This window comes from Populus nigra, chromosome 18 (assembly GCF_951802175.1).
Source record: "Populus nigra chromosome 18, ddPopNigr1.1, whole genome shotgun sequence".
NCBI classification, from domain to species: Eukaryota; Viridiplantae; Streptophyta; class Magnoliopsida; order Malpighiales; family Salicaceae; genus Populus; species Populus nigra.
In genome coordinates, this window is record NC_084869.1 from 12,151,754 (window position 1) to 12,163,890 (window position 12,137).

A 12,137-nucleotide genomic window follows, 5' to 3' on the forward strand; every position below is an offset into this window, starting at 1 on the left:
TACCAGCAATTTAATAACCATATGTCAATTTGGCATAATCTAATAAAAAAAATTGATAATAAGAAAATTTAAAAATTAATGCCTCCAAACAATAAAATTTGATGCATTCAAATAAAAAATAAAAAAATGAAATGAACAAGAACACTTAATTAAAAAATAACATTTATATAATCACATGTTTAAATAATATAACATAAAAACTTAATTAAACAAAGCTGGAAATCAACACGAGCAGACCATAAGATTTGGTACATTAAATATTAACTAACTTCTACGAAAAATATCACGCGCAGTATCAATTAGCTGTATTGTTGCAGTCGACACCCCTATCCCTGTTGCACTTGCCGTGACTGGATCACTAACCAGCGTCAGTGCCGCCCCCACCGTCACCCCCGCCACGACCCCCGCAGTCGCAGTTGCTCCTTTCTTAATTTTTTCTTCCTTGATTTTCTTCCTTTCAGACTTCATAAGAAAACACCAAGTATTACGTGACTATTAAGTAGAATATTTCAAAAAAATATATAATTTTTTATTTGAATTTATTTTGTATGAAATTGCGAATCTCATAATTTTCTAAATTTATCTCAGTATGCAAGAATTTAATCAGTAGGCAACATAAATTCTTGAATATATGTTTTTGGATGATTGGGAGTCAGAACAAGAAAATCAACGTCATGGTGAAGTATTTAAAGAAAGATATTAAAAATTCCAAAGATGTAGAAATTATATTGAAAAACCATAGTTTTAAAACCCGGGCTGGCCTAGCGAATCGATCCAGAACTTGGTTGATCCGAGGCTAGAACCGGACCGGGTTGAAGAAAAAATAGGAGAAAGAGAAATTCAGTGTGACCCGGTGGGTTGACCTGGCAAGACTCAGTCAAGACCCGGTTGCAAACCTGTTGACTTTTTTTTTATTAAAACGGTGTTGTTTTGATTTTTTTTTTAAAATGAACCGGTTAACCCAGTGATCAGGTCAAAACCCGGTGACCCAGTCAGAACTCGGAACCTGGATCTTGAACCGGATCGGGTCTTAAAACTATGTAAAAAACAGAAGGGGTAGAAAAATAAGAGGGATAAATCTTAACAAGATTTTTTTTAAAAAAAGTAACTAACTGAGCACAAAATTAAAGAAATTTATCAAAGCTTATGCCGGCCTGGACTAGGCGTACAAGTGCCTCTTAGCCAAACTCGGATATGCATTACTAGGCATGTCGCCCTTATGCAGTGCGGTGTTGCAGTAGTCTATTTACTTTTCAGAAAAAAAATATAATTATTTATTTAGTAAATATAAAGAGATAATTTTTTTTTGTTTTTTTACCAGTAATTTTTTTTAATTTTAAAATTAAATTTTTTTGTAACCATACACTGTATAAATTCAATTAAACTTTTAATAAAATTTAATTGAGTTCATAAATATTTGATTTTGAATTTTTTTTTTCAAATTAATTTGTTTTATAAACAAGTCTCTTCTTAGTTAACAAAATATAGAATCAAATTTCAATTTTTGTATTTTTAAACTATTCAACTAATTTTTTAGTTATTTTATGGATGTTTTGATTTTTTTTTCACTTTATTATTTTTTGATTTTTCCCTTCTGAATATATATGTGTATATATATTTATTTATTTTTGTTTGTACAAGAACCCAAAATTAAATTACAATAAGTCACAAAGATACAAGGGAAAGATGGTATGGATTTTAATACCAAGGAAATTACCTTATATTCGGCTTTCTTTTTGGATTTAAGTGTCTCTATGTCCCCGCGAAGTCTATCCTTGACATTGACTTTTTCAGCAAGCCAGCCACTAACCCTTTGTTTTATAATTGCATCTGATAGAGAGCAGGGTATTAATATACAACAAACTAAATAAGTAGTGTGTGTCTATATATATATATATATATATATATATATATATATATATATATATATATATATATATATATATACTAGTTACATGACCCGCGATGTCATGGGTCAATAGTTTTTATATAAAAAATATCAAAAAAAATTCGGGTTAACTTGTTAAATCAGGTTAACCCGTCAAACCCGGAATTCATGTTATGAAAATCTGATAACTAAATAAAAAAATTAACATTAACAAACTAAATTAAACAAAAAAAATTCATTAAAATAAAAATACACAAAGAAAAAAGCAAAAAAAAAACCCATAAAGACATAAAAAAAGAAAAAAAACAGAAAAAAAAGGGAGAGGGCTGCTCAGCGTTTTACCGTGGACTTGGACAGTAAAACACTAAGAATTTTAGTTTATTCTTAATTTATATAATATCCCAAGTTTTAAGAGAATAAAATAAACAAAAAAACAGATGATATGTGCATATACAACATTACATTACCTTCACATCCTCTCTCAAATTCGAGCATGCCGCACCAACCACAATTATCAACAGACTCTTCAAATCCATCTCCTTGTTTCTCCTTCACCGTCTTTTCCAGCCTAGTCTTAAAGCATTTCAGTGCAGTAGAACGTAGATGTTGCAGCATGGCAGCATAAGCTGGGTATACAAACTACATCACAGACCAGAAACTTAATCACTGGCAACCGTGACTATCTCACGTCAAAATAGAAAAATATTGCAGGCATTATTACTATATTATTGGTTGTTTTTTAAAAGTATTTTTTATTTAAAAATAATTTTTTAAATAATTTTTAATATTAATACATTAAAATCATAAAAGGAAAATGTTCACACATTAAGGCCTTACCTGTAGTGCTTCTGTTTCTAACCGTTGCCGTTTGTCTTTTCTAATGCTTTCTTCATAATCCATCGCCTCCTTGTCATATCTATTCAAAAAGCAATATTGTATGGTCCATAAATAATATTAGAGACTCCCCTAAATTATATCCGTTAAAAATAACAAACTTTATTAATAGAATGTGTCGTTACAATTAACCAATTAAAAACATATATATAAAAATACAATCAAATAATTATAAAAATAAATTATAATATTTAATTATTCAAAATTCATGATTTCATCGTTTGATGTAATACTTGATTTTTTTTTAATAATTTTTTTAGATTAATGTTTGTGTTCGAGTCAGCTTGTGTGCATCTCAACTAATCATAGTTGATTTTTGTATAAATAATCGTATTGATTGCATTTCAATCCAAAATATACTATTTTTATTTGTTTCCTCAACATGCCTTCTCAAACTTATAGTGATTTAAATAAATAAAAATCTTCATGAGTTTAATATCTATATTAAAAAATAATATTGAAATTTTAATGAACATTTTCAGCAAGATGTAACTTACTGAGAAAGATAGCTTTCCAAAATAGAGCTGAGCTTTTTCCCAAACTCTGATACGGGGCCGGATTTAAGAGCTTTACTCATTGCCAACCAAGCCTGAATAAAATCAATTTGATATTATTGAGTGATATAAATTATACAACAAGGTTGTGCAGTAACATTTGAAAGAAGAAACCAAGAAAAAAGAAAGACCTCATTCAATTTCAAGCTACTGAGCTTCTCCTTGGCAATCTGTTCACATCGAAATGTGGCAACCATCACCTGGCAAACAAAGTGGAGAAACATATTCACACAAGAAAATCTAATTAAAATGAATATTTTTTGCAAAAGAAGTCAGCATTTAAATAAACCTCCAAAGCAGGAAGATCCAGATCCTTGTTTTCCTTTATGGTTTTCCATATCTGTTCTACACGAAGGGGAAACCCTGAAGCAGGTTGAACATCCTTCCTATCACCAACAAGACCTCCTGGAGAGATGGAATGGATGAACCGCTGCCTCAGCAGAGCAACCTGTAAAATACATCACAAAAGACATCATTTGAGGGTTTGAATCAACAAACCACTCAACCTTTTAAGGAGTTATATAAAATCATTCATCGATTTTTTTATATAAACTACTCTAAAATCAGTTAGAGTTTTTAATAACCAAAATACTGGATATAAATTGTTTTTTTTCTATTGATAAAAAAACAAGAAATTTCTATTCTTTATTCTTTTCACTTACATTGTTCTGGATTATCTTGACCCAAGAGAATGATTATTGTGACACTGCATATGTGCAACATCTATTATAAGATTTATTCTTAGACTAAATTACCCTTTATCTTTAGTATAATTTATTGAATATTTTTTCACATTTTAAAAATTTATAGTAATAGTATTTTCTAATTACTAAAATTTAAATTAATTCAGATAAAAAATAAGAAGTATATAATTGAAGCTTTCAGAATTTTAATTACCATATGATATGTTAGGAAATAAATATTTTATTGGTATATAATATTTAAAATCATAAAAAAAAATATTTAACAATAAAAGGAAAAATGTTTCAAAAAATTAAGTATGGTGATAAGCGATTATTAAAAATATGATAAAACTTAAATATCTTCATTACAAAACAAGACTTCTGTTAGTTGTATTACTAGTTATAAATTTAATGCTATCATTTAATGTCAATATTTGTGAAAAATAAAATTATCATCATTCGTGAAAAATATAATTAGAAGTATTTTGATATATTTGCATTAAAAAATAGAATATAGAGTGGATTAAAGATCTATAAAATGAGAATAACACAACCTCCTACTCCTCCTCCTCTTTACATTATTATTATTATTATTATTATTAGGCTTTTACTTAATTAATATAGACGATTCGGTTTAATGACACCAAGGGTTCTGTGGTACGATTTAGGCATAAACACCATTTTTAATTTGGTAATTAAGGCTTGCACTTAATTAATATACAATTCAAGTAAATTCCTGATCACTAGTAATGTGAATCTAATAGTTTTCTCTCTAGCTTGTCGTCCTACGATGGATCTCAACTTATACCTTATCTGTACATAATGCTTCCTCACCCTGAAAAAAAAAAAGCTACTTAAACTTACCTGCTCATTAAACCTCTCCTTCTCGTATAGAAAGTTAGGCAAAGCAATGATCTCCACCTTAATTTCATTAGAAAAATAAATGAAAAGGATATATTAATAATAAAAACAGAAAGACAAAGCTTTAATTAACATTTGTCAAAGAACCATAATAATAATAATAATAATAATAATAATAATAATAATAATAATAATATCATAGACAAGGAAGATGAAATCAACCCACATTAAAAAAATCACCCAGAGTCTGAGCCTTGGATTTAGCAGCTGCAGCCCATATCTGTATAATTTAGAAGAGTAAAGAACGTGCATAATTAAGAGGAATTATTTTACAACAATTGTCTCACAATGATCAAGGGAGAGTACATGAACAATATCGCACCTGATCAATATCTCGCCTCAGAATATGTTTTAGACGTTCAAGTGGAGTCTACATGAACACTCAGAAGAGGCAGATTCACCCGTATGTATTAATATATGACAGATTAACACTAAGAGACACAGATGTAATTAAACGATGTAAATCTATGTTTAGGGACAGAGCACAAATTAAACACTACCGGTGTTTGGTCGCGTAGAACAAACAACAGGGTTGTTTTGCGGGCGCCAAATAAACGCGTCATGGCCTGCATGTAAACGGCAGTAATTGGGATATCATTCATCCTTCGGATTCAATATTATAATAGGCCAGCTCAAAGGCAAATGATTAGGGTACCTCAAAAACTGTTTTCAAAAGGGGTCTGCTGGCAGCATGTTCTCGACCAATGTCATGGCACCACCTGTATACAATAATAATTCAACACGAGTTGATTCTTGCCAATGGAAACTGCTAATTGTGAATTCTTTGACTTTCCAGCATGTGTCGTGGCTGATTGTTTAGCAAAGGAGAGCTTAAACAAAAGCGAGGAACTTATAATAGCTTGATTGTAATATTCATTTTAATTCCTGCCCCAATTACCAGTATCTTGCTGGTATATGTGTGCTTTATTTTAGATGCAAAAATAAAGGGGAAGATATTCACAAATTAGAAATAAGGATGCGAAAATATTGGGAATAATTAAACTCACATGTTTATTATTACAATGTCAGCAATTGCCAAAGCAAAGAGAGCACTTCGCTTTTCAAATGTTGTTGTGCCGTCCTGAAAGCAGATATCATAAAATTAATCTTTAAATTGCAGTACCGTAACTATAATATATGGAATTAATTTGACTCTCGCTATTAAATCTCTAATAACAATATTGTTGATAGAAACACAAGTAAGAGAATAATTTTATTGAATTTAAATTATTACAATTAAAACTCTACCTAAATTAATTAACTTAATAAAGGCTTAATTAAGAGTTTATGATTCATTAATGACCATATGTAGCTACTAATAATTAAAGACATGGCGTCATATCAATTATGTTACACCTTCCTATATATATATAAGAATAGAAATAATGACCATATGTAGATACTAGTTTTAAAGTACAATCTTAGAAAGTCGAAAGCAAACTTTTTGAACACTTGGGGCTAGACAAAGAAATCACCATTGGCGATTAAGCACAGCTAATTATTTAAAACAATCAATCGAATTTTTTCTGTACAACAAAATCAAGTAATGCTAGATGCAAAGCAAGCTTAATTAATTTATACTTGGCCTCTTTCGCTGCTGTCCGATCCCTCCACATCGATGGCAATTGTGAAAGGCTCAATACCAATACCCTTCCCAATCCAAATCCCTTGGGTTGTTTGACCCCTGAAAATATTAGCTACTTAAACCATCTTTCATATCATGGCGCAAAACCAGAATATATAGACGAATCCTCATTTCTAAAACAAATTAAAAACACCAAACCTTCCTTCATATGCATCCATCATCGTGAAATCTGTCCCAAGGAGCTGATTCAAGAGGGTGCTCTTCCCTGTTCACCAAAGAAGGCAAATTAAACAATCTAGATGCTTTCTCTGCATGCTAAGTGTGCGATAAACACACATATACGGTACAGGTCACTACAGAAAATATCTAACCAATATTGACACAAAAGAAAAAAAAATGTGACTCTTGTTATTAATTGTACATAAGAGAAAAAACGTTGCAAGTATACCGCTACTTTGGGGGCCAATAATTGCAACAGCAGCATAGGAGAGACGACGCTGTGCGAGGTTAGTGGTCCTCGTGAAGTTTTCGAGTCCTTTCACGTTTAGGACACCGGCACCGCTAATGAGTTGGAAGCTGCAACAATCTTCCGCCATTATTATTGTATAACTCAGCCCAACAGCTTTAGACGTGTGTTTAAGGAACAAGAATTTTACGTACGAGAAGAGAAGGGATGGAAGGGATTTTATAGACAACTGAGCTTTCGATTTTCGATTTTGTAAGCGCACACCACCATGTGGAAAAACTGGGACAGTACTATTAAGATAGACTTGACAGCTAGGACTATAATGGCTTAGAATTCTGCTGGGTACAGTATTACTAGACAAGTGGCACATAACTTGGACTGGGTTTGACTGAGGAGAGAACGCCAACTTTGAAGACTCAAGCAAAGTCGCCTGTCGATTCGCGGCATCTTGCGAGGAATCCGAACGAGTTGTCTCTCTACTCCTTTGCGTTCGAGTGGATTGGCCTGCCTGTCCAAAACCACTGGCTCCAATTTTAATCCTACAATTAGATTTTATTTTTTGTTTCTGTAGAAGGACTTCAATTTCGATCCTGCCCTATCAAGAAATTGTTTAGATTTTCACCGTGGATCCATTGAAAGTTTAACCGGAGTAGGTATTTGTTTATCTTTATGTTTTAAAAATATTAAAATATTAAAAAAATTATATTTTTTTAATATAAATTAATTTTTTTTAGAATTATATCCAAGCATTTAAGCTAGTTTATTTTTATCTTGAACTAATTAATTATAGATACTCAATAATTGTTACTTGTTCTTCATTTTTATATTTGTTAGATGTATGTTTACCCAACCGCAAGTGAATGAAAGTGAGACATAAACGTTATTCCACATTTTAACCCTTCCGCGGGAATTCGTAGGTCTAATCATATCTAAAGCATAGTTATCATACCTCCCAATATACTCAATTTCACAGCAGCAGTTACTAGCCTTCTAGCCTTCTGCTCATCTTATTGGTTCTGTTTTTACAAGTAGTTGGTTCATGTATACTGGTGCGAATCAATATATTACTCTTGATATTGCAACTTTGACTAATTCTGCTTTCTATGTTGATAACGATCACTTGTATATTAGTAATGATAAGAATTTTTTCATATTCTATATTGGGTATATCATGTTACGCTCCCTTAAACACATATTTACGTTTCTAACGTTCTTTGTATTCCTCATATTATCAAATTATTGCTATTTGTTAAAAAAATTTGTTATGATAATAATGTTTATTTTAAATTTTATATACTCTATGTTTTATGTAAATGATCTCACCACTAAAACAATGCTCTTTTTTGGTCAGAGCAGTGCTTCTTTGTATTTCTCATATTATCAAATTATTGTTATTTGTTCAAAAATTTTGTTGTGATAATAATGTTTATTTTGAATTTTATATACTTTGTGTGTTATGTAAATGATCTCACCACCAAAACAGTGCTCCTTTTCGGTCAGAGCAGTGACGGTCTCCATGTTTTTTCTTAGTCTTCTGCTATTACTATTCTTTAAGTGTAATGGTCTCCTTGCATCTCTGCGACTACTCATCTGTGGCATTGTTGATTGAGTCATTCTACTTCCTGTATTTTTAATTTGTTAGTTTTTAAAAATAAAATAATGTGTACTTCTAGGTGCTTTCTTGTTTAATGTCAAGCTTGTCTTTGCAACCTACGGGTCATAAAACTTAAGCTCCATTTGATTTAATATTCAGTGATGTTTGGGGTCCTGCTTCTATGTTTTCCTTTGATAGTTTTTGTTACTTTGTTATCTTTATTGATGCGCATACAAAATATATATGGTATTATCCTCTTGTTGCCAAATCAGATGTGTTTTCTATATTTTAATATTTCTAACTGCTTGTTGAGCGTTAGTTTTCCCACAAAATTAAGTCTGTACAAATTGATTGAGATGTGAATATCTCAAGTTAAAAAATTTCTTTCAAACTATTGGTATTCATCACCGATTAATTTGTCCTATTACACATGAGCAAAGTGGCAGCGTCGAGCGTCTCTATCGTCATATTGTTGAAACATGTCCTACCCTTCTAGGACAATGTAGTGTCCCGTTATGATTTTGAAATTATACATTTGAATCATCAGTATTTCTCATCGAATTGCATGCCCACTCTTGTCCTCCAAAATCATTCTCCTTTTGAATGTTTGTTTAATCGTACTCCTGATTATGATTTTCTATGTACTTCTTGGTGTCTCTGTTTTTCTTTTTTATATATATACCATGCTCATAAGTTGGATTTCCGTTTATCTTCATGTGTGTTCTTAGGGTATAGTTCTTCTCATCTTGGTTATTGTTGTCTTGATTAAGTGTCTCAATGTATATATGTCTTTCGTCATATTCGTTTTCATGAAAATGTATTTCTGCTTATAAAATTTAAACAAATAGCTCCACCCACATCCACCTCTACCTAGGCTGCACACTTGCCCACCTTGATTACCTTCCTTGTTTTTCACCCCGTAGCCCTGCCACTCCCCCTTCCTAATAGCTTTGTCGCACCTCTTGCCCCACATACACAACCACCCTGTTCCTTACCATTATTTGTCACCATACCACCGTCACACAACCCGACCCTTATGTCACCATTTGCATGTTTTTCTGATGATCATTATGCATGCACAAGTTCTTCTCCTTTAGAATTGCATCTTTTCAAGTTTGTTACTACCTTCAACACAGATTCTATGGTAAGCTCTCCTTCATTTGCTGCTGTGAACATAGGTTCTTTGGCAAATCCCTCTGTAGGTCTGCAACTCTTTGTTGATCTCCCTACTTTTTCATTTCAGCTGCTTCCTAGTTCAGAGTCTGCTCCCCCTTAGTTTGCTGTTCGTCAGCATTTGATGGTTCTTCACCTACTGCTGTCAAAAACTGCACTTCTCACAGCATCTGTAGCCTCCTTTGCTGCACCTACTCTCAGATAATGTCCTCTCTTGCCTCTGAGCCCATTGCATTTTCTGATGCTAATAGGTATGAGGTATGTCATGCACGATGAAATTCAGGCCAATTTAATCAATAATTCCATATGAATTACCCAACATCTTGCTATTCTCTTTTAATAGCCAATCTAATCGGTAATTTCATACGAATTACCTAACATATGGCTGTTCTCTTTTAATAGCCAATCAAACTAGTAATTCTATACAAATTACCCAACATCCCTATTAAATTACAAACAAGTTTCTTCTTCTACTTTTTTCATATCAATATGTCATAAAACAACTCATAACTAATAATGAAACTTTGAATTTTAAAAGAAAGTGATGAATCACCTACTTTCTGCTCGTGATGGCCCAGCTCTTCCTGTGTAATAACCAGCTTCAGACACAACTTTTGAATCAATCAAATTTCATTATATCATTAGTCCATCAATATTTTTCTTATGTGTCGAAACACAAAGCACGTGATTTAATTATTTTATTTAATTTGTTATGATAAAAATTCATTCTCAAACATAACATCATCGTTTTACATACAACCACATATTTAAATCAAGTTATTTCTTTTCTTGGTTTATTTCATAATTCCTCCATCAAATAAACCTTCTATTTTTTATGCCTTCACATCATATTATTTATTTTATCTAAACATATGTAAGACATATGTTCAAACACAATCTAAACATCTTGTCTTTATGCTTTCTTTTTAACTACTTCAATTCTCTTTTAAATTTAATTTACTTTTTTTTTTCTCAACTTCAATGCTATTTCTTTATTTAGTCTTTCTTACATATTTTAAATATCATGATTAAACGTAGTTTTCTAAACATTAACATCAAAACTCATTCATCTACTTTTTCTTCATTTGTCCGAATGTCATCTTCCTTTTCCTCCCCCGATTTTTTCTTCATTTATTTGTTATTTTAACTTGTTTTCATGCTATTCCACTTTAACTTCATAATTTTACTTCCCCTTCTAATTTCCCCAAATTTCCATAGGAACCATATGTTCAAGGATCAAGGATTTAAGGGAAACTAAAATAAAATTCAATGAAATTACTTCATAACTTAATTAAGTAAACTTAAGAACATCTAAATCAAACATTAAATCCAAAATTCTCATGCGTAACCAATTGACTTCGTTCTAATTTATATTCTCTTTCAAGGTTAGCCAAATTCCCTCTCTCAATTCCTCCTTCCTTCACTTGATTCTTCTCTAGATTAGTATTTTATAAGTTGGACTTTATAATTTCACAAGGTTATTCTCTCACTTTTTTTTATTTTTTTCCTGATTTTTTTATGTTTTTCCCTTACTTTTCTCTCTTTCTCTCATGCCTTTTCTTTTCTTTCTTTTTTCATTTTGCTTCTGCCCAGTCGATATCATATAAAAGGAAGGAAGAGCTGATTTGTTTTATTTTTTAATGGTAAATAACCAATTTACCCTTAATGAATCATTTTGTTTCTATTTGATAGTCCTTATTTTTTTTGTTAGCACTATCGAGATCCGTTCATTCTAAAAATTTAACCAGATTGTATTTAATATATTTTAAGGTCTCTTGTAAAATTTCAACTAAATCTGATGGTTGTATTACAAATTATATCCAATAATATAAATCTGGTCAAATTGTGATTTTTCGTCAAATTTCTGAATTTTTCTAAAAATTTTGAAATTTTAAGCCAAGCTAAGACATCATATTAGAAGGCTTCATGTAAAATTTTGAATTATTTTATATTATAAACTAAAAACTATATTGTTTTTTGGGTTTTTTTTTTGTAATGTCTAATGGGTATTTTTTTCTGGTTTGGCTTGCGATTCGTTTTTTTATTAATTTTTATTTGGTTCGGTTTTTTAATTTCAGGTTTATGAAACCAAACCGGATATTTTTTAAAATACTCTAATCGATTTAATCGGTTTTTTTTCATGATTTGATTTTTTTGGTTATTTATTTTTGGTTTTCTTAGTTTGCTCATCCCTACCTTTACCAATTAGGTCGTCATGGGATTTACACTCCAGTCCTCAAATATCTATACAATTTTCACTTCAGTTTTCCTTATTTTATTTTATTTTTGCTAGAACTTTCACCCAAGTTTTTCAAATCCCTTGATAAAGACGCATTTCTGAAGCTACTTCAAGTTCATTATTATGAATTATTATAGAGA

General features: G+C 31.0%; 1 protein-coding gene across 2 annotated transcripts; it reads right to left on the bottom strand.

The window, feature by feature from the left end:
* Positions 1-145: 145 nt before the first annotated feature.
* On the bottom strand, positions 146-7,260 carry LOC133678057 (protein ROOT HAIR DEFECTIVE 3 homolog 2-like). 2 transcript variants are annotated; one of them, XM_062100227.1, is made up of 16 exons: positions 6,974-7,258; positions 6,724-6,790; positions 6,522-6,624; positions 5,948-6,021; positions 5,596-5,659; positions 5,441-5,506; positions 5,263-5,310; positions 5,107-5,160; positions 4,884-4,940; positions 3,626-3,784; positions 3,468-3,536; positions 3,280-3,371; positions 2,726-2,804; positions 2,356-2,527; positions 1,718-1,830; positions 146-462 (listed from the first exon to the last, which is right to left on the bottom strand). In XM_062100227.1, exons 1-16 carry the CDS (start codon positions 7,119-7,121, stop codon positions 265-267), a joined length of 1,563 nt encoding a protein of 520 aa, XP_061956211.1. In that variant the 5' UTR covers positions 7,122-7,258; the 3' UTR covers positions 146-264. The 2 variants fall into 2 exon arrangements, with proteins under 2 accessions (XP_061956211.1, XP_061956212.1); XM_062100228.1 differs by lacking the exon at positions 5,107-5,160 and having other exon boundaries at positions 6,974-7,260.
* Positions 7,261-12,137: the final 4,877 nt, after the last annotated feature.